This window comes from Miniopterus schreibersii, assembly GCF_964146895.1.
Source record: "Miniopterus schreibersii genome assembly, chromosome: 12".
Lineage (NCBI taxonomy): Eukaryota > Metazoa > Chordata > Mammalia > Chiroptera > Miniopteridae > Miniopterus > Miniopterus schreibersii.
The window spans coordinates 37590558-37618260 of record NC_138112.1 but is presented as its reverse complement, the minus strand read 5'-3'; the positions used below and the strand labels follow the sequence as shown (position 1 = coordinate 37618260).

At 45.0% G+C, this 27703-nt stretch overlaps 3 protein-coding genes across 8 annotated transcripts; 1 reads left to right on the top strand and 2 right to left on the bottom strand.

The window, feature by feature from the left end:
- Nucleotides 1-322: 322 nt before the first annotated feature.
- Nucleotides 323-1298, bottom strand: OR51D1 (olfactory receptor family 51 subfamily D member 1; the record flags this gene model as incomplete). Its single annotated transcript, XM_081153925.1, is given in 2 exon segments — nt 323-1276; nt 1278-1298. Coding segments are annotated over 2 exon segments (975 nt in total).
- A 9581-nt stretch (nt 1299-10879) lies between these two features.
- On the top strand, nt 10880-22573 carry TRIM68 (tripartite motif containing 68). 6 transcript variants are annotated; one of them, XM_081153918.1, is made up of 8 exons: nt 10894-10953; nt 13527-13661; nt 13889-14009; nt 15646-15741; nt 16556-16813; nt 17161-17183; nt 17696-17796; nt 18004-22567. In XM_081153918.1, the coding sequence occupies exons 3-8, from the start codon at nt 13902-13904 to the stop codon at nt 18552-18554; spliced, it is 1137 nt and encodes a 378-aa protein (XP_081010044.1). In that variant the 5' UTR covers nt 10894-10953; nt 13527-13661; nt 13889-13901; the 3' UTR covers nt 18555-22567. The 6 variants fall into 6 exon arrangements, with proteins under 6 accessions (XP_081010040.1, XP_081010044.1, XP_081010042.1 ...); XM_081153916.1 differs by adding an exon at nt 13147-13399 and having other exon boundaries at nt 10897-10953; nt 13527-14009; XM_081153917.1 differs by having other exon boundaries at nt 10909-11064.
- Nucleotides 22574-23859: 1286 nt separating this feature from the next.
- Nucleotides 23860-24834, bottom strand: LOC308565116 (olfactory receptor 52I2-like; the record flags this gene model as incomplete). The annotated part of the gene is made up of 1 exon (XM_081153926.1): nt 23860-24834. One exon carries the CDS (start codon nt 24832-24834, stop codon nt 23860-23862), a length of 975 nt encoding a protein of 324 aa, XP_081010052.1.
- Nucleotides 24835-27703: the final 2869 nt, after the last annotated feature.

Sequence of the window (27703 nt, the reverse complement as noted above, 5' to 3'; positions counted from 1 at the left end):
ATCAAGACTGAAATTAATCATGAGCTGTGGCATTCACAGCCTTATCATGTCAAAACTATATGTGTTTTCTAGTTGGAAGAAGGAAACAAGGCAAGACCGCCAGAGCAGAGACAGCAGTGTGGTCATTCTCCAGGATGGCTTGTCCAGACTGGGTCGTAAGTTCTACTGTATTGACACATTCCTGGAAACAGAAATTCGAGATCTATTTAGATAACTAAATGACAGCCCAACGGGTCGCATGATCCAATCACCAAGACAGTGAACGGGATCCTTGTCCTCCCATATTTGGTAGGGAATGAGGACCCTAGGGAGGTTATCCTGCTCATCTGCCATCTTGTGAGAACATGTGGAGGACCCGTGAACGGATCTCCTTGGTCTTGGCTCCATAGACAACAGGGTTGACCACAGGCGGTAGTAGTAGATAGATATTAGCCATCACCACATGGAGCAGGGAGGTAGGGCCACCCAGCCTGTGCACCACTGAGAGCCCAATGAGGGGCACATAGAAGACCAACACAGCACAGAGATGGGAGATGCAGGTGTTGAAAGCCTTGAGTGCTGCCCCCCGAGAGGACAGCTCCAACACAGCCCTCAGGATGAGAATGTAGGAGAAGCCAATGAAGAGGGAATCCACACCCATGACTGAGAGGATGATGAAGAGTCCATACACGACATTGACCGTGGTGTCCGTACAGGACAGCTTCATTATATCCTGGTGCAAACAGAAGGAGTGTGTGACAGTATGTGTCTGGCAGTATGATAACCGCTTCAGGATGAAGGGCAGTGGGAAGAAGAACACAAAGCCCCTGGTCAGGGCAGCCAGTCCAATCTTGGCGACAGCAGGCACTGTGAGCACAGAAGCATGCCGCAGTGGGTGGCAGATGGCCACAAAGCGGTCAAAAGCCATGGCCAGCAGGACGGCTGACTCCATGGCTGACAGAGCATGGATAAGGAACATCTGGGCCAGACAAACATTGAATTCAATCTCCTGGATGCCTGTCAGGAAGAGGCTGGCCATCTTGGGCATAGTGACAGAGGAGAGGACTAGGTCTATTGTGGACAGCATGGCCAGGAAGAGGTACATGGGCTCATGCAGGCGCCTTTCTATGCGGATGATGAAGACAATGGCCAGGTTACCCAGGGTGGCCAAAGCATACATAAAACAAAGTGGGAAAGCCAGCCAAAAGTGAATGTTAGGCCCCAGGCCAGGGATGCCCGCCAGCAGAAAGTATGCTGGGTGGACCACAGTTCCATTTGGAGCAGCCATGGCAGTAACCCAAGAGCTGAGGCGTTTGCATCCAAGTCCAAGGTCTATGAAAAGGAAAAGGGGAAACATCATTCAGTTAGTGGCTCAGAGGAGAGAAAGAACATAAGGAAAGGGCACTGAAGTAGTGACAGTAACAAAGAAAAAGACTGAGTATTTCTAGTAATTCTGAACTCCAGCTTTTCTCTACTCTAATTCTACCTTGTGCATACTCCCTAGTGGTCCCATTACTCTCAGTGTGTGACAACCAACTCAGAAAACATGTTCAACGGTTTTTCATTTCCAGAGCTGATGCAGCTGACCAGGGTCACTGCTCTTGGCCACTTCCCCAACAAAATAGACTGGCTTGCACAGAACCTCCCATCCACACTAACCCCAGCTCTTCTAGTGCATGTGGGGTGAAGAGTGGCTTGAATACAGAGTTTGAGGCTCATTTTGTGGTTGCCTTTAAGACCACTCTGACCTTATTTAGGGCAGGGAGCAGGGACTGAGTCTGGGACTGCATTTCAAGAGACACATTTTTATTTAGGCCTGAGCAGCATTCCTCAGACTTCCCTGGTGGATTCATCTGAAGCAGTTACTGAGAACTTATCCCCCAGGTCTTACTCTAGGGTCAGAGAATCAGAATCTCCAGGGTAGGGGTCCAGAAATCTGGTTTTAAAAAACAATAGTAAGTCCCTTCTCCCAAGGTGATTTTTTTTTTTTTTTAAATCTGAGAAGTTTGGGAAAAGCTAATCTGGTGTTCTTGGTGGTAGAGAGATGGTGAAAAAAAACTATTATTTCTAACCCCTGAGAAAGAATGGAATCTTTCCTAAGGATCCCTCAAGGCCCACATGCCAGTCAGGCCCAGATTCTACTTGGCTGGGGTGTAACATGGAAACCAGATGCAGCTGAGACATGGAAAGAAAATCAGTCCATGTGGCTAGTGGTGCTATCCGGTGTTCACAGGCACACCTTTCTTCCTGCACTACTCTGCCTGGTGATCACATAACACCCCAGGTTCATCTTCCTTCCTCTACACAGACCACTCTATTCTAAGAACTTTTCCTGAGATCCAGACCCACATAACCTGCTGCCTCTTCATACTTCTACTTGATAGTCTATGGGCCTCACACTCGTCTTGCCCCAAAGAGGACCCCTTCCAAATGGCACCACTCAATCACCAAAGTCACCCAGTCCCGTCTAGTCCCATCTTGATTTCTCTGCTCTTTTATATCCATGTGTGATTTTGTTTTTCCAATTAATCTATTATGGCCTTTTCTCTTATTTAACACACTCTTCCTCCCTCTCAACCTCATTATTTCATTCACTCTGTTTTGATTATGAAAAGAGCTTCCTAACTCATCTTCCTGACTCCAAACCCAGTGCTCTTGGTTAGCAAGTTACAGGTGACTCCCAAAACCTTCAAGATAAGAGCTGAAACTCCCTGGTCTGTATTCAAGTTCCTTCGCAGTGTGGCTCCTACTTACCCTTCCAGCCCAGCTTCTCACTTTCCTTCTTCATTAGCAATCACCACCACCACCACACACATAATTTTCCCTGGGTAAATTAATTTCTCTTGCCTTGTTTCTTCAGTGAAGTGTGGGAGGCGCGAACCGGGGAGTCGAAAGTTCGGAATAGGTCTCACAGTGTTTTGAAGAAATTCCTCTTTGGGTAGGTCCCTGAACAAGGTCTGGGATTCAGGCCTCTGTAATCTGGGAGGTGTAGGAGAAGACAGACCTCTCCAAGCAACCAGGCTGTCTGAGCAAAGGCCTGGCTTTCTCATTAGTGCCTCCTCTCCTCCAGGTCTCTTTCTCAAGCCATACTTCACTTCCTCTCCCCTCCACAGGCTGAGCCTGGAGCACTCACCTACAATACCTTCTTGCAAGGCCACCTCCCATATATAGCTTTTCTGGGGCCCTAGGGAGTGTGAGCGATGATGAAGAGAAAATTACTCGGGGCTCCCTGGGAGTGACGCTCTGCTCAGGCGCCCCAGGAAAGCTGAGCCCTGACTCCTACCCAAAGGGGCTGCACTGTTACTATCCTAAGGGCAGCTTAGGAGACTAGAGGGAAGGAGGCAAGTACCTTAGGATGGAGAGAAGAGGCATGTCCCACCCTGGAAGAAAGGAGCTACTGGAATGGAGGAGTGGGCACGCACTAGAAAGCATACAAACACGTATATTTGTGCTCAAGCTCAGAAGGAACTATCCCAGGGGCATCCAGAGCTGTGCTGTTTCTTGCTTCTTGGTACTGCCTCCTTGTGGTAGTCTGGGGGAGTTGCAGCCCCGTGGCTCATTGGGCCATAGAGCTGATGATGACTTCAAGGACCTAGAACCTGACATTGAATCAACTCATTCCACAGCACTATGCTGTCCCTTAACTCCCCCTTCCTCTCAAGACAACCCTTTCTTCCTTGAGCCACCAATTGTAGCTCTTCTGTCCCTCATCCCCCAAATGAGACAGAGTTGAGTGGTTGTTTTTATATATAGGACTCTGTGAGAAAACAGACTTGTGTCCAAATCCAAGTCCAGCCACTTACTAATGGTATGCTTATCCTTAACCTTAGTTTGAAGTAAAAAATAAAAAGAGATACTAGCAACTCTCCAGTGAATGTTTGTGTTCATTATTATTATTCAAAACAACTGGAAGAGCCACTGGCATAGAGGGAAATCCAGTTGAGTTAGTGCTACAACAGCCAGAGGAAGAAAATACATTGGGAAGGGAGAATGGACAGCAGTGCAGAAGGCTGCTGAGAAATCAAGCAGTATAAGGGCTGAAAACAGAAGGTCACTGGTTACTTTGGGAAAAACTGCTGAGGTATGCTGGTAGGAATAGATTTTTAAATGAAGCACAGTGAGGAGTGTGTCAGGAAGAAATGGAGAACGTGGAGGTAGACAAGTCTTGTAATAAGTTTGTACATGAAGAGAAGCAGTGAAATGGGCAATATGTGAAGAAGTGATAGATCTAAGGAGAGTTTTTTAAATGTGTATTTTGAAGCTAGAAGAGATTGAACACAAATGTCAACAAGATGGAGTTAGTTGAAAGGCTCTCTGTCCTTTACTTCTCACATTACTAGTGGAGTTCTGCAAGGCTATAACCCTGGTTGACCAACCCCTGTCCTTCCCCATGAGTAGAGTGGGAGCAATATCACCTGCTACCATAGCTTCTCTCTCCCAAAGAGTCCAGACCAATATCCTGAACTCAAGACATAGCAATGTCTATAGGACATCACAATTTAGGTGTCCCTAAGGCACCTCAAACTCAGCACCTCCAACTAAGCTCAGTATCTCCGGTCCTTACTCTGTGCTCCCAGTCTATGTTTTCTGTTCCTTGTCACAGAAATCATTGTTTCCCAAGCCAGAAACCTAGAAGCTATCATCTCTGCTTTCTCCCTCCCTCTCTCTCTCACCTCCCTCCAAACGCATCCAATCAATTACCAAGTCCTTTTCATACAGGTGGCCAAGAGACATATGAAAAGATGCTCAACATTGCTAATCCTCAGAAAAATCCAAATTAAAACCACAATGAGGTATTACCTCACACCTGTCAGAATGGCTATCATTAATAAACCTGCAAACAACAAGTGTTGGCAAGGATGCGGAGAAAAGGGAATGCAGATTAGTGCGGCTGACATGGAGAACAGCATGGAGGTTTCTCAAAAAATTAAAAATGAAACTGCCTTCATGACCCAACAATTCCACTGCTGGGGATTTATCCAAAGAAATCCAAAACACTAATTTGAATATATGCACCCCTATATTTATTGCAGCATTATTTACAATAGCCAAGATATGGAAGCAACCCAAATGCCCATCAATAGATGAGTAGATTAAAAAGTTTTGGTACATTTACACAATGAAATATTACTCAGCCATAAAAAAATGAAATCTTACCATTTGCAACAGCATAAATGGACCTAAAGGGTTTTATGCTCAGTGAAAAAAGTCAGTTAGAGAAAGACAAATACCATATGATTTCACTTATATGTGGAATCTAAAGAACAAAATTAATGAACAAACAAAATTGAAACAGATTTAATAGACACAGAGAGAGCCGGTGGTTGCCAGAGGGGAGGGGCTGTTGAGGGACTGGGTGAAAGAGGTGAAGGGATTAAGAAGTACAAATTGGTACTTATAAAATAGTCACAAGGATGTAAAGTACAGCATAGGGAATATAATCAATAATACTGTAACAACTATGGATGGTGCCAAGTGGGTACTGAAAATATCTGAGGGAACACTTTGTAAAGTATATGGTTGTCTAACACACCTGAAACCAATACTAAATTATATTGAAATTAAACTATAATTGAAAAATTTTTTTAATCTCTAAATCTTCTTTGTTTTCTTCCTTGATATCTCATGAATTAGACTGTTTTTCTCCATCTCCTCTGTCTTTACTCCAGTTCATGCCAAGATAATCTCTTGCCTAGATCATCAAAATAACCCGTGGGAGGGAACAAGCTGGCGGCGTAGGTAGCAGCTGCCCCCGCCGCCTCCCGCAACCACATCAAAATCACAACTAAAACACAGAACCACCATCACTCAGAACCTCCTGAAATCTGGCTGAACAGAAGCTCTGCAACTAGGGAGCTGAAGAAGCACCGAGATCGGTAGGAGGGGCTGAGACGCGGGCGGATCGGGGCTGAATCAGGGAGACGGGGCAGCGGACCCACACCCGGTGCCGCAGTTTAAACCCAGGAGGGAATCTCCGTGGCGGAGGTTTCCCGGAGGAGGGAGGGGTCCCAGCCCCACAGCAGGCCTCCAGCCCAGGGCTCCAGGGCCGGGAAGAGAAGTCCCCACAGCTTCGGGCTGTGAAACCAGTGGGGACTGTCGCTGAGGGTCGCGGAGGCTGCGGGAGCCCCAGCAGCTCCTCTAAAGGGCCGGCGCACAGACTCACTCGGACGCTCCCTCTGAGCCCAGCGCCGGGCAGCAGCCTGAAAGGACCCGGGATACTCGGGGAGGAACTAACCTGCCTGAGATCCGGGCAAGAGCTGGAGGGCGGCTTCCTCCCAGGTAGAAGGGCTGGCGGAGGCCATGGCTCCTGTGGCGAGTCCCCGCACACAGCCGGCAGGCAGGCGCCATATTTGAGTCGCCAGCACCTGACTCACCGTTGGCCCCACCCCATGATTCCTGGAGGCCCCGCCCCTCCCCACCTGCAGCTCATCCGGGCCATTTCCAGGGGCTTTTCTGTGCAAGTGGCCTCTCGAGCCTCAGGCTTAGGACTTTCCTAAAATCTCTCAAACAAGCTGCACCGTGCCTGGCACTAGCAGCAACCTGCATTGGCTCATAGCTTGGCCTCTCCTGGGTACCTCCAAGCCCAGCACAAGTAGCAGCCAACTACGGTTTGCTGTGTGGCTCAGGCTGGGTGGCCCTGGGCAAGGGACTGGTGGAGGCTGACTTTGCACCTCCCAGGAGGCCCCTGCTGGTCAGACTCAACCACGCTGGATTACAATCCTACCACATCCACGGGTGACACACTCAAGGGGTGCACTTGGTGAATACCAAAGTCCCACTGAAGTAAATCCTGCTCCATAGGGTTTTCTCCAGCACAGCAGCTCTTTGGTTGTAGTTGCAGCTAGTCCTCACAGCCAATTGGCCTGGGGGTCAATTCCTCCCAGTGATGCCAACAGCAACCAAGGCTCAACCTCAACGGGACAGTGCACACAGCCCACACAGGGGAGCACCTAGAAGGCCCAGTGCAGGTGACTGGGGAGGCTGAGCCACGGGACCCTACAGGACACCTACTACACAAAGCCACTCTACAAATTCCAGGAGACATAGCAGCTCTACCTAATGCATAGAAACAAACACCAGAAAGCAGCCAAAATGCGGAGGCAAAGAAATATGTCACAAAGGAAAGAACAGAAAAAATCTCTAGAAGAGGAACTAAATGAAATAGATCCAAGCAAGCTAACAGATACAGAGTTCAGCATTTTGTTTATAAGGATGCTCAACCATATTAGTAAGAGTATTACAAAAATAACTAAGAAAATCAATGACATAATAACGTACCAATTTGAAATGAAGGCTACATGAACTGAAACGAAGAATAATTTACAGGGAATCAACAGTAGAATAGAGGACGCTGAGAATCAAATCAGCAATTTGGAACATGAGGAAACAAAAAACACTCGGCCAGAAGAGCAAAAAGAAAAAAGAATCCAGAAATATGAAGATAGCATAAGGAGCCTCTGGGAAAACTTCAAGAGGCCCAACATTTGTATTACTGGGGTGCCAAAGGAGAGGAAAGAGAGCAAGAAATTGAAAACCTATTTGAAAAAATATAGAAAACTTTCCCTACCTGGGGAAAGAAATAGACTTACAAGTCCAGGAAGCACAGAAGGTCCCAAACAAGAGGAACACAGAGAGGCTCACACCAAGACACATCATAATTAAAAAAGAGAATCTTAAAAGCAGCAAGAGAAAAGCAGTTAGTTACCTACAAGGGAGCACCCATATGACTGTCAGCTGATTTCTCAACAGAAACCTTGCAGGCCAGAAGGGAGTGGCAAGAAATATTCAAGGTGATGAAAGACATGGAACAACAACCAAGATTGCTCTACCCAGCAAAGCTATCATTTAGAACTGAAGGTCAGATAAAGAGCTTCACAGAAAAAAGGTCAGATAAAGAGCTTCACTAAAGGACTTATCACCACCAGACCAGCACTACAGGAAAAGCTGAAGGGTCTTCTTTAAGAAGAAGCTAATGAACAAAACAATCTGACGAACTAAATAGATCCAGAGACATTGACACAGGCAACAGACGATCATATTTCAGAGGAAAGAGGGAAGGAGGGTGGAGGGTGGGAAGAGATTAACCAAAGAAGTAATATGCATATATGCATAACCCATGGACACAGTCAGTAATGGGATGAAGGCCTGGGGAGGGGGTGGGAGCGAAGTGGAAGGGGTCAATTGAGGGGGAAACGGAACACCTGTAATACTTTCAACAAAAAAGATAAATTTTTAAAAAATAAAAAATAAAAAAATTACTCATTCATTGGTCAGTCTCCTTGAAGATTTTTCCTACCAATTCACTGTCCACACTATGGTCACTGTGAACTTCAAGACACCAATCAGTCTGTATTATCTTCCCAGTGACATTAGAATGAAAAGTTGAAGTTCATACTTCCTAACTCAGCTCATAAGGCCTCCATGAGTCCTCTCAATGTGCCTCTATATCACCATTTCCAACAAGTCTACCTCCCTTTTTGCACACCAAGTCCCAGATGTACCAAAATTATTTCATTGGTACAATGTGTCATGCCTTTAGGCTTTCACAGGTGTTTACCCATGGGAAGGACACTCACCTTACTCCCTGTTCTGACTAGTTCTTAGCCTTCAGGTGTCTGTTTAAACATTCTTGCTTAGGAAGACCTTTCCTGACTCCTAATTTTGATGGAACCACTTTACTCTTTTCCCTTTGTTTAACTTAAAGCATTTAACATTATGAAATTATTTTTCATACTTCTGAGCAGATCTTATTCTTTTTGGTAGGGGGATAGACACTGGTGTGCATATTTAAAGGGGGAGGTTTATAGAATCCTCTTTGATTCACTCTTAATGTACAGATTATTGGTCCTTTCATTGATGTTCACTCATAACTCACATTTTTATTGCTTAAATTGAGAAATGTTTAATGGGAAGATCCCCTTAAATTTTTGGTAGCAACATCAAGCACCAAGCTGGTTCAATTTTTAAATGGCTATTTTTAAAGGGATTTTCAAACAGTTTTTCACTTGTTACAGTAATAAGAATGCTGAGTAAGATAGACCATAGTATGCCCTTTACTATATCCCTATATTTTTGCTTCAATATTTTCTCAAGAAAGAAGGAAAAATAATCAGTCGACATAAACAGAGTGTTAAAAGGTCTAATCAATAATGGAGAACTCTGGTTGAGAATATGCTCAAATTCTTGGCTTAGGAGGCCCCGAATGATATGAATTTGCTGAAAATAATTCCCCAGCAGTACCTCATGACACCCCAACTGTCCTTCAATATGGTCCTGTACTGGCATTCTTTCAGTTCCTCAAATACAGGTTCTCTTTTCTTACACCTACTTTCAAGCATTTGTTCGAACTCTGGCTTTGTCTGGAATGGTCAACCTCTTTGTTTCCCTCCTATACATACTAACCATTCTTAGATTCCATTTTAGGTGCTGCTTCTATAAGGAAATCCTTCTTGTAAGAAAATGTTCACTTGTTTCCAAGGGTATCCAAATGCCATTTGCAGATGAGTAATGCCATAGTTTTTTGTTAGGAGATACTGATGGATATGTCAATATAAAGCCACAAATACCCTCAATGAAAAGAGAGCATAGTTTTACCTGAAGATAGAAAAGATTCCTTATGTTGATAACTTGTAATAAGGCAAAAAAAATAAACATATGATATAGGATTTAGACCTCCTAAATTATATAATCATTATTTGTGGATTAGTGATTGTATATGTAGAAAACTGCAAAAGAATCCACCAAGAAATAATTAGAATTAATAGGTATATAAAGGTTGCTGAATAAAAGGTTGATGTACAAAATTCCAGGTGAGACAGAGGGTCCAGCTCACACCTCAGTTCCCTCTTCCTTTTTTGCTCATGGCCCCATTTGTTTCAGGAATTTCCTGGCCTCACGCTTCAGAATTTCAACCAGGTCCTGGGCCCTGACTTTGGCGGACGGACCCAAAGAGTTTAAATCCAGACGATGGAAATGAGCTTCAATTGGAGGATTTCCTTGTTTTTTTCCGTGTGGACAGGATGTGCCTTTACTTGCTTATTCAGTAAACACCTAACTATCAGGAAAATGACAAGGTTCAGGGAGTCCAAAGAAAAAGTCTAAATCACTCCCTTTAAGTAGCAGCAGTATGTGCGTGTATACATGTCTGTGTCTGGTGAGGGAGAGTACAGTTGTTCAAAAAAAAATTAATATTCTTAATGACAGTTTGTGACCAAGGATTCGTTCCACTTTTACTCTGCCAGCTCCCAGTATCTGCTTCTAACTTTCAGCTGGGTGGGCAGCCGAGATGGGAATGCGCTGCTGAAGTACCCAGGAGGGGGTTTGGAAGAACCCGGACCTGCAGCCTGGAGCCAGGAGGGGTCGCTCATCTTCGGGGAAAACTGCAGAGCCCACGGTAGATGCGGGCTCAGCCTGCGCTAAACTGAGTCACAGAACCAGACATGGCTGAGCTCACATGCTGGTGGATTTACTATAGGAAACTGGCAAATGAACAGCATTAGCCGTCGTCACCCGGAAGGAACAAGGTTCGCTCAGAAGAGCCACTGGTCAGCCAGGGCTGAAGCGTGAGATGCAAATGGTTCCTTGCACCGACAGCCAGCCGGGCCTCTGCTAATGCAGAGCCTGAGCGTCCTCCTCAGGGAGCCCGGGCCTTCGACCCGTCCTGGGACTGACTCCTGGGCCCTTTTACAGTTTTAACGGGCCCTGAGCCGGCGAAAGGACCAGAAATACCAAGATAGCAGAGAAAAAACACTGGCATGCGGAAAGGTGTGCGGCGGCCCGTCCCCTCCTCCGATTGGCTAGGGTTGTCCCGATCCCTGTCTGTGATTGGCTGCTCCAACAAAGATGCGGCTGCGCGGATTCCGGCGCCGGGCCCTGCCCGCCGCTCATTGGCTTCGGTCCTGTGGGCGGGGCCTTGGAGCCGGGCGAGAGGCGCAGAAGCCGGTCGGTGCTGGGACCTTCCTGTACCCGCGGGCGGTAAGTGCTCGGGTCCGACCGCTCGTGACGCTGCTGACACTCCGCCCAGGGGACCCGGCATCTCCGAGTTGGGCTTTCCCCGCGGGGCGCTGGTCTGAGCTAAGGAAGGAGGTGGGTAGACAGCCGTGCCTCGTCTAAAGTCAAAGGTCCCGCAGCCACCTCACTCTTGCCCCCGCCCGCCCGCTGCCCTGGGGCTCTGCCCCCGCGCCCTGGGGCCTGGAGGTTACCCTCCTCCTCCGCCCCCGAACCCGGAAGGTCGCCGCCTCCACTCACCCCCTCCCCGCTCTGTCCCTCCCCACTAGTCTTTTCCAAGCTCTGCCCCCTCCCTTCAAAGGTCTTTCGCACACCCGCTACCCACCCTGCCAAAGGCAATTTCGAAGCAATTAAATGTTTAGTAAAGTTCTGTCGAAGTAATTTATGTATAGTAAAAAAGAAAATAAGCAGGTTTTATATCTAAGAGCAATAGCTACCCGCCTCTAAATCCTTTTTGCATAGGCCACAGCTTTTAACTTTTTCATATTTAAATCTTTGTATGACCCTACTAAATCTAAATAGTATGCCTACACTGCATTTCTTGATGTATCCTTTTGATATTTCTTTACCTCACTTCCCTACTCCCACCAATTTTTTATTTCTGTTTTTTATTATTTTGTTGATCTTTGTAGCTTTCAATCATAGATCACAACCTGTATTGTGTCAGCTTTCGGTGGTAGGTCTTGGTGCCCCTCTGTCTTAAATGAGGATGTTGACACTTCTTCCACTTCCAACCTAGGATCAGCTGGACCTCAACAGTTACATGTAATTCTCATCTGTTCAAAAATATCGGGGGCACTGTTCTTGGCCTTGGGGATGTAGTAGTGATCAAAGTGGATGATGTCACTGTCAAATTTCTAGTGTGGGAAGTAAGACAATAAACACATACATATCAAGTGATGTTAAAAACAGGATCATGGAGAAGTCATTTCAAGCTGGGAGAACAGCAGGAACCCAAGTGGGGCAGAATGACTAGAAATGGGTTTTGCAGGGAAATGTGGAAGTTTCTCTCTGCTCGACTGGACACAGGCGTTGTTTCAAAGATGAAGCCCAAGAGCTTCCTATTGGACTGGTTGCTGGGGAACCAGGATAGGCTTCTTCAGTGGGTTAGTGATTTCATAAAACTAGGTTTTAGGATATTGGATCCCACAGTTTGGTAGTGATAGTGGGAGGGAGGAAAAGCAGGAGGCAGAAAGGCCAGTGAAAAGGCAGAACCTCCTGCTAGCCTTTAACAGAGACCTGCAAAATCTACTTACTGCTTCATTTCCTCCAGAAAGACTGGGCTACCCAAAACCACAGTGATTTCTCTCTCTCTCACATTTTTATTATACCTTGAAGCTGGAGAGGTTAGTAATTTGCCCAAGATAGAATGGTGGGGCCCAGGACCAAGCATCTGTAAAATGAGAACAGTAGAATAATGGTTTCTACTTAGAGTTGTGAAATAATTTGAGCTAATCCATGTAAAATGCTCAGAATAGTATCTGGCATGTGGCATAAGTGCTCAAGGAGTGCTTGCTATTGTGTGCTCTCAGTTAACAAATTATAAAAGCATTTTGAGTTTAGGAACTATTTCCCATGTCTAGCTGGTTTATTTATTTGAGAAATATTTATTCAGCAATAACTGCATTTCAGGCACTGTTTAGGAGCTGAGGATACAGCAGTGACTGAGACCAACATGGCTTTTCCCTTTACAGACTCAAGCTACTAACACAAACTTGCAAAGCGAAAAAGTAAATAGTGGCACTTGTGCCAAGAGCCTGCCATTGGCCATATAAGTTCCGTACCCACATGTGGCCCTGGCAGAAATCTCAGATTTCTCGCTGGGATAGTGACTTCATCATACAGATTTGATTAATGTCAGAAGACCTTTGTTTTTATCTGCCAAGGGGTGTTGTTTCATCTCTGCTTCTAACACATCACTGAAGGCTGAGGAGAGTGTCAGCATCTCCATGAATGCTGGTGCTGGAGAAGGGAGCAGGGGCTTTCGGGGTGTGGGGAAAGGATTGCTTGTTCTCTTGTACTTTAGTGTGCAACACAAGAAAACCAATTGAACAGATAGGCAGTGGTTCTGACATATTATCTTTTTGCCCCTTGAAGTATATAAGTACACATATAAATATACAGAGAGTGAGACTGAGGGTATTTCTGGCCTTATTTTAGACACTGAAACACCCCATTTTATTTGACCTAATCCAAGTTCAAGAGGAATAATGCTGATTTGAAGAGCATGATTGAGGTGGAGTGGGAATGGGCAGGTGAGCGAACCCAGAGGAGGGTCAGAGATGATGAAATGAATAAAAACTGAGAACTCCCCACATTCACTTGCTCCAGCATCCCCAGATGGCCCTCTGTGGTGTGAGTAATGTGGCCCAGTCAGAACGTCAGTTGCGAAGGCCACTGCTTATTAAACAAGGTCAGTAAAGGATCGAGGAATGATAGAAAGGAGGAACTTGTTTTTTTCACTCATTAATTATCAGTTTTACTGATCCCTCTGCTCCTCTGTTACCTTTTCCTCTTATTTGTTTTTCTTTTCTTCTCAGCCTTCATTACCTCTGCCTGGCTTTGTTCATGTTCTAAGGAGGGTGTGAAAAGGAGCCATGGATCCTGCAGCATTGGTGGAAGCTGTCGTGGAAGAACTGGCCTGTCCCATCTGCATGACCTACCTGAGAGAGCCTGTGAGCATTGACTGTGGCCACAGCTTCTGCCATGGCTGCCTCTCTGGACTCTGGGAGGTCCCAGGGGAATCCCAGAACTGGGGTTACACATGTCCCCTCTGCCGGACTCCTGTCCAGCCAGGGAACCTGAGGCCTAATTGGCAGCTGGCCAATGTGGTAGAAAAAGTTCGTCTGCTAGGCCTGCACCCAGGAATGGGGCTGAAGGGTAATGTGTGTGAACTTCACAGAGAACAGCTAAAGATGTTCTGCAAAGAGGATGGCCTGATCACATGTGAGGCCTGCAGCCGGTCCCCTGAGCATGAGGACCACAGTGTCGTGCCCATGGAGGATGTCGCCTGGGAGTATAAGGTGAGAAACTGAGGCTAACTACCCCAGTCCCTCCCCTGCCCTTCACTTGGCTATCTCTAAATTAAGGACTTGACCATAGGTCCCAGAGATAAAACAAGAACTGATTCCTTTGGCCCTCATGCCCACAGAGCCTTGGGACCTGATACAGTGAGCATGTATGACCTCCTTTGACTTCCTTCCCTATCACTTCCACGCCCCATCCCAGATCCCAAAACAGCTTAATGCCTAACCCAAAGATGCTTCCTTCCTGAGAATTAGAAGGAGACCAGTCTGGATTAACTGGGGTCCTTGGTGCCTTGGATGAATTTGGGTATGAGGTCGTCAAAGCTGCACCTATTAGAACCTGCAAACTCCTAGCAATGCCACAAATAGTCATTTGACATTGCGTGAGTCACTTTTATAGGTAAAACTGAGGCTTGGAAATCTGAGATCATAATTGGTTTTAGACCTAGAAGAGAGTGTGGCTGAGTCATTTAGATTTGACTTTAGGTTAAGTTAGTTAAAAGTTAGTTAAAGGAAGAGCAAAGGATACAACTCAAGCCTTGCTCATTGGGCAATATTCTTTCTCTTCTACCAAGTCTTTTTTTTTAAGGGTGGGATGTCATCTCTGACACACCTGCTACTCCTTTTGTATAGCTGCCCTCATCAACTTCCAGCCTCTTATATTTTCCTCAGTTGTCCATGATGACTTATCTTTACCAGAATCATTATCCCAATGACTATGATCCAGTGATCCAATACTGGTCTTAATTCTCTTTCTGGAAGTTGAGATTAGAAGGTAAGAGTATAAGACAAATCCTCAGAATTACCTGTTTTTCTATGTGAGAAAAATTTCTAACAAATTTAAAGTATTTACTTATTTTGTTTTGAGAATATTAGAATAGGGAGGCAATATCACATAGGCATAAGAGTTACACAGCAATATTAAGTCCCACCCCAGTCATTTACGAGCTGAATAGATCTGAATGTATATCTCAGCCTCAGTTCTTTTATCTATACAGTGGGGATAATACCAGTCTCAAGAGATTATGAGTATTGAATGTATGCTTTGTACTTAAGCCTGTGTGTGGCACTTGGTAACTCTTTAACAAAATGGTTAATATTATCATCAGAATACTCTATGCTGTCTAGTAGCAATCTCTTGCATTAGTGTTCGTGGATAGTACTTCTTACCTTTAATGAGCATTTGCACCACCCCAAATTCTTGCTAAAATTCAGATTCTAATTCAGGATGTCTGGGTTGGGGCTCGAGACTCTGCATTTCTAACAGGCTCCCAAGTGGTGCTGCTGCTGACCCACTTGGACCACACTTTGAACATGAGGGTTTTAGGAGGCCATAAGGATAAAGAGGTGTGATACGAAACCCAAGGAGGTCTGGCAAGCTTGGAAACAGACCTTTTTTCCTACTCTACAGAAACTTAGGGGCTGTGGGAGTTGAAGTGATTCTCAGATCAAGAGCTACTTTGGATGTCATGTGGGCAGGAAACCACTCCCTCTTTGGCATCCCTTTGCTCCCAGCATTTATTCTGGTTCATTGCCTGAGGGGTGCTTTTTTCCCCATTACCTACCAGTGTTAGGAAGCCTCATTATCAACTTGGCTGCCCAGATGGCCTCATGAGGTTTTTATCTCTTTCAGTGGAAACTCCATGAGGCTCTGGAACATCTGAGGAAAGAGCAAGAAGAGGCCTGGAAGCTGGAAGTTGGTGAGAGGAAACGAACTGCCACCTGGAAGGCAGGTTGCCACCTGGGGAAGGAGTTTGGGTGGTCCCGGTGTTGTCCTGGAGCTGACACATGGTAGCTTCTTCATCTCTGTGAAGCAGAATATGGGGTTTCAAGTCAGAGGACCAGGGGTCCTCAGACTAGCTTTCTCTACCAGGTGTGCAGCCTTAGGCAGGCCATGTACTTCTCATTTTAGTTTCTTGATTGTGATGTAGGGATAATCTCTGGCCTAATGCTCTCATATGTTCTCATACACACCTCACATATGTATTATCTCACAGTGGTATGACTTGCATAATGCTTAGTAAAACATAGCTTCTGTTTCACCTTCCCCAGTTAGAGCATAATTACTAAAAGTTAAAATACTAGAAAATCACCTCTGAAATAAATTTGAGAGCCATAGCTACCAAACTATCAGAACTTTTGATCAACAGAAGGTAACATTGAACCAGTCAAAAACAACACAGTATTGAACTGATATAATACCAGTAAGAGGCAAAAGTTTCTACCAGTGTAGTTGTTATACTGCCTTCGGGGATTAAGTGTAATGCTCTGCTCGTTATTCTGAATATAGAATATATGATTCTGAAAATAGGAAGTAGTCTAGAGCATATAGAACCAAGATAATATCCTGGGTCCTACTTTAATAGGGCCCCAGCACATGGAAACAGAAAGGTAGGAAAAATAGTAGCATTTATCTTAGCCTCTTCAGTGCCTGGGACACAGCTGGTTCCAAAACATTCCTCTGTGTGCATGTGCGCGTCCTCAGTCCTAGGTGGCCCTTACATGAACAATATCAGTGCTTATTTCTGACCTTGGCTGTGCAGATACAGGTGGAAACCAGAAAGCAGAGTATCATGTCGGAGTTTGAGAAGTATCAGCGATTACTAAAGAAAAAGCCACCAGGTCGACAGCTAGAGGTGGAGGCAGCCGCAGCTCTCGCCAGCCTGGAGCAGGAGGAGAGGGAGACCAGACAGAAACTGGAGCTGAATCATGATGCCCTCATCCAGCAGAGCCGGGTCCTGTGCAGGCTGATTGCAGAGCTGGAGGAGAGGTCTCAGAGGCCCGTCCGCTGGATGCTGCAGGTGAGTAGATCCTATATCTGTCCCCCCATCCCTTTCCCTGCTAGTGCCTGCCCTTCTCCTACCCCTGGTTGGTTGGACAACCTGGCCCACTGTAGGCATGTAGGTGGGGTGGTGCTCAGGCAGCTCGGGCATCATACCAGTCCTTCCCCTTTGGCCAGATAGTTGAGGTGAAGCCTGGAGTCAGCCAGTCCAGCTCAGCCTGCCCTGCTCCCCTCCCTTAGGCTTCTCCCCTCCACCTCTGCATACCTTCTCCAGCCTTGCTCTGTACCTCCCTTGCCCTTAGAGAAACCCCCTCCCAGAGCTCAGTGTCTGTCATACTCACGTGCTGCACTTTTTTCTCCTTCTAGGGCATTCGGGAGGTCTTAAACAGGTATGTTCCCATCCTTGGAGCCCCTAGGCAGTCCCAGGAGGGATAGTGAGGCCTGGCCAGAATAGGGGAAGAAACGGGGACCCAGTGCCATAGAAAAATAGACTGCTGGAAAATCTTCTCCCTCTTCCCTTGTTTTGGCCAAAGAAGCTTTGTTCATCTTTCTTTATCTTTGTATTTCATCAAAGAATTTCAGAAAAGTTATAAAATATAACTGAAGGAGGGAAAAACACTGCAGATGTGTCCATTAGTGCTCTAAGCTCTGAGTGTAGCCTTTCTCCTCTGTGGTACACCTGTTCCTCTCCCCATGTCAGGTGCACGTCCAATCCTTCTCACAGCACAGGAATGTGAGTGAATGTTCTCTCTGTGCCACAAACCATTCATCTCAGTAGAGTAAGCACCACATCTCTGCTTTGTCTGGTGTTGCTGGGGGGGCGGCTCTTCCCTGTACTAAGGGAAGGTCCATGTGGCAGAGCTAAGACTTCTTGCCCCAAGGCCTATCCCTCCTCTACTAGGAGCAAGTCTTGGAGCCTACAGAGGCCAGAACCAGTCTCCCTGGTTCTGAAGACAGATTGCCGTGTGCCAGGCCTGAGAGAGATCCTGAAGACGTATGCAGGTAAAGAGTGCTGGGGGAGGTTGTGTGGGCAGTGGGAGGGACCCCTCCTGGAGAAAGAAAATGCTTTGGTGCCCTCTGGATGCCCCAGCTAGCCCCACTCCCACTCGTCACTGAAAAACCCATGGCTGTATTTATCAGGGAGACCTCACCCACGCCCCCTCTCTGTACCAACATCGCCAACCAGGATCTTTTTCCCTTTTTTCCTAGCTGATGTGCGCCTTGATCCAGACACTGCTTATTCCCGCCTCATCGTGTCTGAGGACAGAAAGTGCGTGCGCTATGGAGATGCCAACCAGAGACTGCCCGACAATCCCGAGAGATTCTACCGCTATAACATTGTCCTGGGCAGCCAGTATATCTCCTCAGGCCAGCACTACTGGGAGGTGGAGGTGGGAGACAGATCTGAATGGGGCCTGGGAGTGTGTAAGGAAGATGTCGACCGAAAGGAGGTGGTCTATTTATCTCCCAACTATGGATTCTGGGTGATAAGGCTGAGGAAGGGCAGTGAGTATCGGGCAGGCACCGATGAATACCCCCTCCTGCCCTTGCCGGTCCCTCCCCGGCGGGTGGGCGTCTTCCTGGATTATGAAGCCCAGGATATCTCCTTCTACAACGTGACCGACAACGGCTCCCACATCTTCACTTTCCCCCACTGTCCCTTTCCTGGGCGCCTCCTCCCCTACTTTAGTCCTTGCTACAGCATTGGTGCCAACAACACCGCTCCTCTTGCCATCTGCTCCCTAGACGTGGAGGACTGAGAGGCCCACCGTCCCAGCCAGAAGCCTCGGAATTTCACCTGGACTGCAGAGGTCTTGCAGGGCCCTGCCCCTGACAAGGGTCCCCTTAAACTGAGTTGAGCCTAGAATCTGGGGATTCCTCTGCCTGGCCCAGTGGTCTGCTACCCCTGGGCCAGAGTCTCACTAAATTAGTCATGAAAGACATGAGGTTTTAGTCAAATGAGCATTGTTCCCTGTGAGGGAAGTGTGACAGGGCTGATGGTGAGGATCAGAGTGACTAACATGCAGTAGCTCAGGCCCCTCTTTTTCAGTCTCTGGTGGTGCCATAACTAAGTCACTGAGGACGATGAAGTAGATCCAACCTCCTGGGAACCTGTAGGACAGTTTACCAACAAGCCAGTAGAATACTGCTCATATCCAGGGCTGGCTGCTCTGCTGAAGCCAGTCCGAGGAGGCCTCATCTGAGGTTTGCTGGGAATGAACAAATGTTTCACCCCAGCTCTCTGATCTCCGAACTAGAGAAATGCATTGCAGGTAGCCCAGAGCACTCCACTAGTAATCCCCCTCTCAGCACAAGCTGGGCACACCACTGTCTCAGACTCTGAGCAGACCTGTGTCCTGGTCCTGCCCTTCTCTCTCAGTGGCAAAATCAGCAAACCTGTGAGCTTTGGTTTTATTTTCACTTTATGGATGAAAAAATTGAAATGGCCTTAATAGAGCAAATTATTTCTCGCAACACTGTTGAAAGAAGATTGTAGAGATTAAATATCACATTCAAACAAAACAAAATTGCCACACTTGCTTCTTAGGTCACATGTCTGCATGTCACTCATTACATTTGGGTCTGAAACTTCCCACTCGATTGAAAGATTTTTCATCACCCATGGAAAAATAGGTCGAGTGGCTGCATATTCTCCTACCTCATAGGGTTGTGAGGATCTCAGATCCACCCCATACTTGTGTTCCTTTCTCAGGGATACAGGAAGGAAAACTGGATGTTGCCTGTGTAATGTTCCTGCCTCACCTTCTCAGCCAGCATCTTACAGCAGGGCCTCTGTGTCTCAGGGCCTCCTGGCAGTCTAGAGTCCTTTAGACAATGTGGCCGTTCCAGGGGCAAACTCTGGGCCACAGTAATCTATTGTGCATCTGTTGTACATGTTTGTCTTTGGATTAGAATTAGGACTGTGACTGTAGGACAAAGAATGGAGCTGATAATTTTAAAAAGAAAAAACATGCCCAGGGATGAAAGCTGACTCACCCACAAGCTGGTTGGACTAAAGTTTGGATTTTATTGTGTCACCAAGGGAATCTGCATGGTTCTGGTAACTACCTAACATTCTCCCTGCCTTTGTCTTCTCTAAATCTGTGACAGGAGAAATGGGAGGAGGCAGTGTGGGGAAATGAATAGGATAGACACAGAAAGCCAGTTTGGGAGCAATATATTATAGTGAAGGGGAAATTAAGACTATATATCTGTGCTATTGACCTAGAAGTGATTGCTGTGTGGCAAAAATAACTCACTGCAGGCCTTAAGAGAGTGATGTGGGAAGATTGTGTCTGGAAACAAACTGCAAGACTGGCATATGAGAGTTAATGACTGCGTATTGCGAGGGGCTGTAATATGTACATCACATCATCACCATGACTGTGTGACACAACCTCTGATGTAGTTTATACTTGAAGGTAGTGACTGTTGGGTAGGATTGGGCAGCAAAGGAGATACTAGGTGATGTATGGACAGAAGCAAAGTAATTCCTGAAATAAATAATAGCAAACATTGTCTTTCTACTTTAATTGTATTGACTGTTAACACATGAAAGAGGTAAAACAGGCCAAAATGGAGAAGTAAACTCATTCTGCCCACCATGCTTCCAGGCCATTTCTTAAGCATTATCAGTAGAAGGGGAATGGACTAGTAGGTCATAGACCTGGTCTTGGCAGGTGTCTGTGGGGAGCGGGGGTGTACTCACAAAGTGGTCCAGAAGGGGAAGAGACAGGTAGGCAAGTAGCCATGTGGAGGGGAGAGCGCCTGGGGAATTTTTATAGACTTGAGAAATAGATCTTTAGGAAGCACTTCCCATTATACGTCCATAGACACTTAGCAAAGAGGCTATGGACAAATCAATGTTGTTCTTGTACTGTGGTTTTATTAGGACAATCCTTGGAAGGCTCAGAGAAAAGACGAAAGTGAAAAATTCATTCAAATTTAGAGTGAATTAAGGAGTGGAATAGCTTCATTTGTAATGTACTATTTTGGGCCTTTGATATTTTGGTGTGAGTTTTTCGGGGTTTTTTCCATTTATAAGCTGATTTGGGAGCTGTGATCACTTGTGAGAATTACAGGTAAATGATGTCACACTGTTTATTTCATATTTTCTGATTTTTATGACTAGGTAAAAAGATAGGGTACTTACGTTCACTTCTAAGAACTCCATGAAGACAAGGCCTTACTTGTCTGGTTCACCATTGTACCCCCAGGCTAGCAGTGTGTGTGTGTGTGTGTGTGTGTGTGTGTGTGTGTGTGTGTGTGTGTGTGTGTGTGTTGATAAATAAGTGTTCACCATTGTACCCCCAGGCTAGCAGTGTGTGTGTGTGTGTGTGTGTGTGTGTGTGTGTGTGTGTGTGTGTTGATAAATAAGTGTTCACCATTGTACCCCCAGGCTAGCAGTGTGTGTGTGTGTGTGTGTGTGTGTGTGTGTGTGTGTGTGTTGATAAATAAGTGAGGGAACTTTCTTATTCCTAGGATCAAAAATAACCTCTTGCCTCAAAGGAGCATGAAAGACTAGATGACACTTATTATAATCCTGTTTAAAAACTAATTTGATGGATAATTACAAAAGTGTTCTGGAAGGGGCAGAGGCAGGTGCCGTGTGGAGGTTGAGTGCCGCACTCCCTGTGTGCCTCCCATGCACCTCCAGTTTGATGTGATGATTCAGCACAAGGAGGAGTCAGGAATGAGCTTCGCCTACTTTTGTTTTACTGGCAGAGAACCAAGGGGGTGCAGTGCCTGAGCCTTGAAGGGAAAGGCTATAAAAGGGTGAAGTGCATGAGTCCAAAAGGAAAGAAGAAACAGGGCAAATCCAAGGGTTTACAACCCATGGGAAATTTAGTCTGCCTTTTTTTTCTAGCAGGATTGGTTGTAATGTCTTAAAAGCAAAATTGAGAGTCTGCTGTGGGTCACAGGCACTAGTTAAATGAGCACACACTGCTTCATGTGATAGGGTATGAGTTGTCTGTCTTGGGAAAAGCACAGGATTTTCTGTTTGGAGGTAGCCGTGGAAGGGAACCAGTTCATTTTGGAAAGTATGCAGTTCATTAAGTATTTGAGTACCAACAGTGGGTGCCAGCTAGTTTTGGGGAATACTAACTTGAATGAAACACAAAGCTGTCAGGGCAGGCTTCTAATGGAAATGCTGTGAAGAAATTTCTGGTTTGGGTGCAAGCTGGACTTTGCCTTTGTTGCTTTCCATCAGATACAGTCAGTTCTTTGGTTTGCTTATGAAGAAGGAATGGTGTGACTTTTCAAAATAGAAATCTTATCAAATATGCTTACCCACCTCACCTTAATTTGTTTTTATGTTACGAGGTTACAAGAAGAGAATTTCTTTTTACTACTTGGGGAGCTCAGTGCATTATCAGATTTTTAGAGACTGCTTTCTGCCCCCCTGGTATTTAGAAACAATATATTCTAGTAGATAAACAAGTCCAATGTTAGCAAAAGATATAGATGCAGCAGATCTGTTTGGAAGAATTATTACATGAATGATAATTACAGCACTGCCATTCTAATAGTACCTAAAACTACCTCTTAAATTATGGAATTAGAAATCTATTGGGTAGCCCTGGCCAGCTAGGTCAGTTGGTTAGAGCATCATCCAGTACACCAAGATTGTGGGTTCAATCTCTAGTCAGGACACATACAAGATACAAGAAACAACCAGTGAATGTATAAATAAGTGAAACAACATGATGTTCTCTCTCTCTTCCTCTCTCCCTCCTCCCTCCCCCTCTCTCTCAAATCAATTAATAAAGTTATTTTTAAAAAAGATCTACTGGGTATATTTTTTAAATATGTACAACATGTTTATCTTATGTGCTTTTCTTATTTTATTTAATTTTCGATACCCTCTATAAATTGTCATTGTTCCATCAATAGAAAGGAGATATTAATATTCAGATATAATAACTTGTCATCAACACTATTAGGAAATTATCTTTTATTAAGATTTTCAAATGTACGAGAGTCAAATATATGCATCTCTTACATACGAAATCCTTTTTTTTTCTTTTTTAAGCATATACTGATTATTCACTTAAGACTTTCTGAAAGGAAAACATAAAAAACAACTATCTGGTGACCTGGAGAAGAGTAGTGCTATTTCAGCTTCATTATCGATACTACTCTCTATTAACCTTCTCATCCCAGAGCACACCTCCTTAGAGGTGTTCAAAAGAAGAAAGACCTATGTTATATTTGATCGCTCTCCTTTGCATTTCAGTTACACAAGCAGAACTAGGAAGAAAAATGAAGGATGCCCAAGACCAGGCTCACATTGCCTTGGCCTCTGTTGCTTAAAAGCAAAAAGCTGGTGATTAGTACACTGACTCCAAATAGCTTAACAATAGGGAATATAGTAAAAGGATATAGAGGCATCTTACAAAATTTAATAAGGGGTATATCTGAGTATCCTAAATGAAACCAGAGAACCAGAGACTAGTTTCTTCATCCCTTCTTACTCATCTGCTTTTGCTATGGAACAGATTTCTCTTTCCAAGTTCCTGTGCTAGAAAATGGCCACCCTCAGTGGTTCCAAGTTTACATCTCCTCAGGTAAACTGGAATCCATTTTCATTGGAGAAGGACTCTGGTCCAGGTGTGAGCACCGGACCCCAAGTTGAGTGGATTCATCAGTGGGCCAGAAGGCAGAATCATATTAATAGCTGCTTCCACATAATCACATGAGGAAATGAACAATTCTGATAAAATCAGCCAGGTGTGAGGAGGTGCAATTGGTTTGTTTTGCAGAAGGACTGGTGGGATATTAAGTTGGAAACATGGGTCAGAAGCTAAGGAAAGAAAAACCCCAAATCTATATTCTCGGCCCCAAATTATCTCTAATTCAAATACTAGTTGATTGAAACCATTAAACATGTCAAAAAGTTAACCATTTTATTCACATTCTTGCTAGAAATTGAGAAGTTGTGCAAGGATATTCTTTACAGCTTCATCTTAGAACGCCTATGGCACCAGGTGAAGCAAACCATCTCCAGAGATCTCTGACATATTTGAAATAGGCTGGAATGCTCTAGATCTGAATAGACTGCGTTCATGAAGCCAGGCGGGAGTGGTCAAAGAGACAGTGCATCAGTAAGCTCCACATTCGCTCCCGTATCTGTTTGGTCCTCAGACCATAGATAATGGGGTTTAAAGCAGGTGGGATGACCAGGTACAAGTCAGCTAGCAGTACTTGGGTGTGCAAAGGCACTGTATCCTGCCCTAGCCAGGCCACATAGATGGATGCCATCCCAGGTAGGTAGTACAGAGCCATAACCACCACGTGGGAGCCACATGTACTTAATGCTTTCAACTGAGCATTCTTTGAAGAGAGACTAAAGACAGCCCGAAGAATCAGGTTATAAGAAGCAGCAATGAAGACCACATCGGAGCCCACAATAATGGAAGAACCAATCAGACTATAGAGACTACTAGGCATGGGGTCTGTGCATGCCAACTTGGCCACAGCTATGTGCTCACAGTAAGAATGGAGAACCATATGAGAGCCACAGAAAGGTAGATGACTCACCATCCAGCTCAATGGAGTCATGAATATGACAGCTCTGATGGTGATGGCCACACTCATTCCCAGCATCACTTGAGGTGTGAGAATACTCTTGTAGTGTAGAGGCTTACAGATGGCTACATAGCGGTCAAAAGCCATGACCAGCAGCAGCCCTGACTCAATAGCTGTGGCTACATGGATAAAATACATCTGAGTGAAACAAGCATTAAAGCTGATGGAACCGCCTCCTGAGGAGAAGATGTTCACCATCTCGGGCACTACAGAGGACACCATAACAATGTCCACGGCAGCCAGAACACACAGGAAGCAGAACATGGGCTCCTGTAGAGTGGAGTCCATCCGGATTGCGGTCACTATGAGGGTATTTCCTAACAAGGCTATGATATACGTGGCACTCAGTGAGATAGCCAGCCAAAGATGTGAAGACTGCAAACCTGGGATACCCACAAGGAAGAAGGTGGCAGGGGTTTCCACTGTGTGGTTGGAGGGTGGCCCCAGCATCACAGATGAGACGCTTTCCTGTTAATGCATAAAAAGATGTAAGAAATGTAAGAAAAGAATGCAGTCCTGTGAGACTCATTCCCAGCTGTGGTGTTGGGAGAGCCTGGTGGTATTTTCAGCTCAGGACCAGAAAACTGACACCTGACAAAGTTGTCCCACTTCACCTCCCATCCTCTTCATTATTTCCCTCATTATTTATTGTTCCAAGACCAGCTTATGAGTTACCTCCTTCGGAAGTTTCCTCAGCTCTACCTCCTCCCCATCCCATGTCGAAGCTAAATTAGGTACCTTCTGAGCTTTCATGGAATCTTCCGTGCTGACCTCTGATGGATCTAAACTGACAGTTCCAAAACTCTACTTATGACATTATGGTATACGATCATGTGTGTCTTGGTCATGGGCTTATACCTTATACCAAGTTTATAACAACACATAGCTGTGGTGCACAAGTCCATTAAAAGAAGATATGTGTGTTCATTATAGGAAACAGTTAAGTGAAAGAATAAACAGAGAAAGGGGTTTTTCTTTTATCTTTGTTCAGTTTATAATATTTAATATTTGTTGAATGAAACAATGAACTTCCTGATATTGAACATGTCATATTTCGTATCCCCAGTATAGTACTAAATAAAAGATGAATAATAAAGCTTCCTTCTGGCTGAAGAGATGAATTAGTGGATTCACAAAAATAATGTCATTAGAGAACAACATTATAATTTTTCACAGGAGATAATAAGCTGTCTGGAAATGTTTATAATCCCTGCCTTTTCTTTATTTCAGACTGAGTTTTTCTTGTTGAGCTAGGTTCAATTAATAAATTAAATCACTGCAAATAAAACTTTAGGGCTCCTTTATAGATGAACCTCCCCCAATAGGTTTTTATGGTTCTTCAATATAAATAACTCTTTCTTCATAATAAGCTACCAAGACATGCCAAACGACAATAAAGCTTTATCATTTAGAATTTCGGGGATATGATTGCAAACCATGGTCTTTATTGAACCAAACAAGCCACCAACAACAACAAAGCCTAAATGTAAGAAATGCCTTATACTGGAACAGACTAAATAAAGTAATAAGCTCTGCTTAATGGTTGGATTAAAAGAACCTTCCTGTGTATAGTCACTGGGTGACCCATCTTCAGTGATAGACCATGAGAAGACAAGGGAAAGATTTTTGATATAGAATGAAAGTAAAGGGCTATTGGGTTATCAGAAATAATTCAGGTTATCCTTGAGACTGCTGTGTGTTTTCTGGATGCCACAGACTCAGAGTTGAGCATCACTGCTTAAAGAGCTGAAGAACAGCCTGAGGGACCAGGTGCTTCTTCCCCCTGACACTTGCCTCTCTGACCCAGGATCTCCCTCTCCTGGCTGCTGCACTGGATAAACCTACCTTTCTTCTTCTGTGCACTGCTCATCCCTCCTCTTTTTCATTCCCTGGAGGGTTTTATTTTCCTCATTTCTATTTCTTCTGATTTAGTATTGCTAGAGGTTTATATATTTTATTAGCCTTTTTCAATTATGGAACATTTGGTTTGGTTGGTCATCTCTTTTTTTTTTTTTTAATTTCACTCTTCAATCTATTGCTACTGAAAATTTTCTTGCTAACAATGATCTCTATCGATGACCTGTTGCCAATCCAGTGATTTCATTTTTTTATTTTACCTAACCTATCCAAAACATTTCCCATTACTGCCTACTCCTTCATTTTTTGGCTGTTTTAATTAAAGTATAATGTAAAATACACATAAATCTTGGGTATACAGCTTGATAATGTTTTATAAAGTGAACACACAAATATCCACATGGCCACTACCCAGATCAAGATACAGACACAGTTGCTTCCTGGTTGTTAAGATGGTCTTCAGAAAGCTCTGGTCAAGAGCTCTCTTAAGACACTTCCAGCCCAGAACCAGCCTCTGCCTTCAACCCTGCGGGGACATTCACATAAAGACCTGGAGGCCCAATCACTGAAGGAAAGCTTAGACAAGTCACTTAACTCTGAAACATAAGGCTGTAATGCATAACTCATTTGATGGAGCCTTTGTGTTTATGATAACTCTATGCCTCACCTCTATAACCAAATAAAGATGCTCCCCATCAGCCCTACTGCTTTCTTTCCTTTGGTCTCTGAAGACTGTCTCTCCATTATACTATGGCTGAACTTACCCCTCTCTCTCTCAGCTTTGAACCAAAGTAGTCATGTGCTCCCTGCTCCCTTTTTCTCCCCCATCCTATCTTCATTTCCAGAAGGTGATCTTGATATCAGAAGTACCCACCAGGCCTGGCCAGACCTTTATAGTGGAGATGGAGGACTTATATGCTCCTTTCTAGGTGACCCCGGCTTTCAGACTCACCAGCCCAACACCCCAGGTCCCAGGTCAATTTCCCACATCCCTGTAGTTTTCTCTACTCAACTTCCTCTGATGTGTCTACATTTCTTTCGCTCAAAAGAATGGATATTCCTACAGGACCCTTCAGGAGGAGCTGAAAGAGCAGCCTAAGATCAAAGATGACAACAGAGAGTGACCTTGAGAAGTATGGTCTCTTTCAAGATGTTCCACCAGGAGCCCTCTTCCTTCTTCAGAGTCTCTGTCATCCTGCTTTTGCCCTGGACACCCCAGTTCCCTTGTCTCTGCCCAACATAAAAATGCTGTAACTCCTCCAGGGACTGGCTTTTCTCTATGCTCTGGCCCCTAAGGTTTTCCAGATTGCAGGAGGAGGCAGATGCTTAGTGGATGAAGAGTCTTTGTTTCTTCAAGTCTTCAGAGGATACCTAAGAGTAAGAAAAATGTACAGTGCATCCAGAAAAGAAAAACAAAGGCAAAGATTAGTTAGGTTTGTGAAAGCCTACTATGTGCCAAGCA

Bases quoted from the DNA above. Each gene is read 5' to 3' on its own strand.
- TRIM68 (XM_081153914.1), top strand. From the start codon at position 13,584: ATGGATCCTGCAGCATTGGTGGAAGCTGTCGTGGAAGAACTGGCCTGT. The intron at 17,184-17,695 runs GTATGTTCCCAT...CTCCTCTACTAG, and splicing joins ATTCGGGAGGTCTTAAACAG to GAGCAAGTCTTGGAGCCTAC. The intron at 17,797-18,003 runs GTAAAGAGTGCT...CTTTTTTCCTAG, and splicing joins GATCCTGAAGACGTATGCAG to CTGATGTGCGCCTTGATCCA.